This window comes from Cephus cinctus, unplaced genomic scaffold, assembly GCF_000341935.2.
Source record: "Cephus cinctus unplaced genomic scaffold, Ccin1 Ccin1_scaffold0164, whole genome shotgun sequence".
Lineage (NCBI taxonomy): Eukaryota > Metazoa > Arthropoda > Insecta > Hymenoptera > Cephidae > Cephus > Cephus cinctus.
Window position 1 is genome coordinate 19713 of NW_014332889.1, and position 4092 is coordinate 23804.

The window sequence follows — 4092 nt, forward strand, 5'->3', positions numbered from 1 at the left end:
CCTCCAAATAAAACTAATAAAATAGATAGCAAATTAGAAAGTGCGAAAACTATACTATTGGGACGTATCCTTTTACAATAGTTTAAATTTCACATTAGTCTCATAAATTCTTTTAATTGTTTGTAAACAAATGTATATTTTATTTATTGCGCGAAGAATTTATATTAGTAGAAAATGTTTAGCTACGTGTGATTTTCATAAGAATTAATATTTGATTTTCAGGAATAATTAATATTCATTTATTTCTATTAAAGTTCGTCAATAAACTATGAAATTGTAATTTATTCATTTGTAACATAAAATAGAGCATGAAAAATCGCAAAAGTAGTTTTTAAAATTATACACATTATGCGTCCATTAGGTCGTAACATGCATTAAGAAACTATAGATTAGAATATATTTAAGATAATCATGGTGTGCAATCGATTGATAAACCTTCTACATTTCAATTATTTCTTAAACAGTTTCGAAATATTCATGTATATGGTGTTAAGTAATACATGCTGTATCAACATATATATATTATTAGTTAAGTACGTATTCTCTGACTTTATTTATTTCTTATATTTTCTGTCTGGTTTTCATTGTAGTCAAACTGACAGATATTATTATTATGCTTATAAGCTAAAATCAGCTCTGCCCAGACTGCATTGTAACTTAGGTGACGCTAATTTCTTGTTTTAAATATAGAATTAATTAGTCAAATGATGTTACAGTACACTGCTTATACGCTGCGAAATAGTAATCGAATTGATTAGATCTTTATAAGATCGCTTCTCGTAGCAGAAATAATCAGGACCAAAGTCTATTGCAGATGCAATTTATATCATTCGTATTTCATCTTTTTTCATAAAATAAAGTTCGTTTTCGTTAACACGAACAAAGTCACGTAAAATGTGTTGCAGTAATGGCACTGACGATCATCAGATTCGATACCAATCCAAATTCGTTAAATCTACTGATCGAATTCCCGCAGTATTTGATTTCCATTTCTTCAGGGTGATAGTTGATGCACTTTGGTGGTCTTCGACGATAAAGACGTTCTCTTCGCGCCGTACACGCACCAGGCTCTGTTACTGCTTCAATAGGTTCAATGCTCAATTGTTTGCTACCACAAGGACACAAGGTATCTACTACCAATAGGATTAAATTCGTATGCCGAATTTTCTGGACACTGAAAGGTCTGCAACATAAAATTTGTTGTCATGTAGTTTAAATGCTATATTATAACTTATTATTTTGAAAAACGTTATTAGAATTGATAAAATCACGAAGTTGATTAGTTTACATTAATCGCAAGTACTGATTTCAATTTTATTTTTTATGTAATTAAAATATTTAACGCTGAATTTCAAAAATTAAATAAATCGTGTAAATAAATTTACCTTTCACAACCAGTAACATGGCAGTTAGTCAATTTTCCTTTCAAGGGATTACTTTGACCGCTTGTATTGAGTCTTTCCGGTTGTAAAATGTAAAGATCTGTTTTCTTTTCACAAGCTCTTAGTTTATATGGAGAATAAACAGTAGGCGTTGCGTGAATTGCTGGAGGTGTTACTAGTACAGGGGGCAATGCTGAAGGAACAGGCATTTCCTTTCTTCCCGGAATTGGATCATCCGTCAATTTTGGTGAATAGGATTCAAACTGATGCACCTCATCATTATTCCTGTATTCTGTATCATCTAAAATAAAATTTGTCAGTAAAATAAAAGACATCATGATCGTTATATCATAGTGTGTTTTACAGTAGCTACATTTCAGAGGCCTCAAATCAAATTTATCAATCTCTTCTGTGGAAATTTTGAAGTGTTGCTTACTTAATGCAATGAAAAAACATTTGGCTGAATCCAGTACTCAAGGTTGCCTAACAGAGGCTTGAGTCAACATTGAATTAGTAATTAACAGCTACTAAACCACTACCGGGCTGGTAGTGAATTGCGATACGAATTAGAATCATTTCACCAGTGTGTTGGCTAGGCTATAAAACCGTCTCGATATAGTATTTCTATTGCATTATGTAATAAGCGTTGGTACACCGTCAGCCGAGTACTAAGTCGATTTACCATATACACACGACGTTGGCTCAATATCAGTATCGATCATTTATAAAAAGTCGGTTCGACATCAGACCGATATTGAGCCGTTTGTATATAATGTGTCATACAATTCACAACTAGCAATATAGGAAGCAAATAATACGACTTACAAGGAAAGTTACGTTACTCATGCCCCCCCAACCTAGATCAATTTTTTAATATTTTGTAGTTCATTCTAAACTATAAACAATCACAAAAATTAGCTGCCAAAATGCATATTAAGGGGATGAAATCATCCGCTGAAAATCAGGGTTTTTTTTTCGTTTTGCGTTTATATCTCGAAATATAACGAAAAAATTTAATTAGAAAAAATGTTTGTTTTTCCACATTCTACAAAATTATTGATCAGTCTTATTTAATTCTTCACTGTATATTCATTTAGTTTCGTATATTTGCGAAACGAGTGGGACGAATAAGAGTAGTTGTAGATGGCACGCGCGTGTCTGGTTGTATCACGTAAGACACTCGGCTTCTATGTACCAAGCTGTGCAGTCAATTATGTATATTAAATATCGGCAATAAAGTATATTTCGATCCGCAACAATTATGTAAATGAATCATTTAAACATATGAAGGTAGCATAGGATAGGTAAAAATCTTTTAACTAATAAAATAAGCCGTAGTACATTGAAATGATTTAGATTCTTTTAGCTACATTCTAAGCAGCTACATTTTTGTTGCTTCACTGTTAATAATTTTCAAACTATTATTTCTTTTTATGCTAGAAGCATATTGCTTTTTGTTAAATATACCTTTCTGAATGTCAATTTCATGTTTTGCATTTGTTTAAAACTTTTTTTTCATTTTCACTGTCACGTGATGGGACCATACCTCTCGTACTACCTTAAATATCGTATATTTCTCCAAGAAATAACTTTTTTTCATATCATTTCGTAGATTTTTTTACAAATTATTTTTTTTTAATTTAAAAATACATTAAACAAACAAGTTACTCCTTTTTGAAGACAAAACAATGGTAACTTTCAAACTTATCCTATAGTATTGCTATATCCCAAAGCGAATCTGCTAAATCTAATTCTTTTCGGCACATCGAATTTACGATTGGCTCGTGTAAGCATTAAAACGCTGAGTAGCAAGCGACGTGCTCACACCGTATGCCCGCGGGGGGTATGAAGCAAGACACTTCTTTTTCATCTTTTGCAAGATCATCAATACTGCGGTGCATTATCCCCCAAAATTAGAGGTAATGCATCTACAGTATTCGAAATCGATCATCAGTCTTTCTTGAATCTGGAAAACCGGCATAACACCTCAAGATCTGCTAGTAGTAGTTTACATGTCTTTAGTTCTGTAGGATCAAACCTTCTCACATGAGGGTCGGCGAAGTCACTGCGTTGAACGTGTCGTGACACGACCGCGGGTGTAACAACGAGCGAAAATTGCTTTGACAGAACTCAGTGAACTGCTATAATATCTATTACCTTATATAAAGTACCAGCAATTCTGATAAAGTTTTGCCAACCACTGTAAGTGAACCATTCTATTATATTTAATAAATTTCCGATCTCGTCAGGGCATTATTACACGTCAGCCACGAGGCGAAGTGTCCTCAGCGGCCGACAGAGGATCAGCATACTCGCAAATGAATCACATTTGTTGGTCCAATAACTTATCCACCTTTCTTTCCAGAATTAGTTTAAAACGATATGAGAACTCACCATTCTGAAATTAACCTGCGGTTCACATATACTTTTTGGAAATAATTTGAATTCCAGCCTCCTACCACCTTTGCAGGCACGCCATGGTATCAATCCCGTAGCTAGTCCTCTCCCTTCATATAATCGAACAGCATGAAAGAGTATCGATCTCCTTTCTAGTCTAGGAAATAGAAAACCTCAGAGATCCCACCTCCATGGCTGAGTATCATGACCCCCGCCTAGTGGGCAAGAACTCTATTTTTTGAGAAGGCACGGATAGGTACCAATCCCCATCCCAGTTCGGAGATCCACGTGTCAAACATAAAACATTCCTTTA

The 4092-nt window shown here is 33.9% G+C and overlaps 1 protein-coding gene across 1 annotated transcript; it reads right to left on the reverse strand.

Annotated features, from left to right (window-relative positions):
• Nucleotides 1-264: 264 nt before the first annotated feature.
• On the reverse strand, nt 265-1684 carry LOC107263838 (the record flags this gene model as incomplete). The annotated part of the gene is given in 2 exon segments (XM_015731471.2): nt 265-1183; nt 1386-1684. Coding segments are annotated over 2 exon segments (597 nt in total), but the record flags the coding sequence as incomplete, so codon positions are not given.
• Between the last annotated feature and the right edge of the window lie 2408 nt (nt 1685-4092).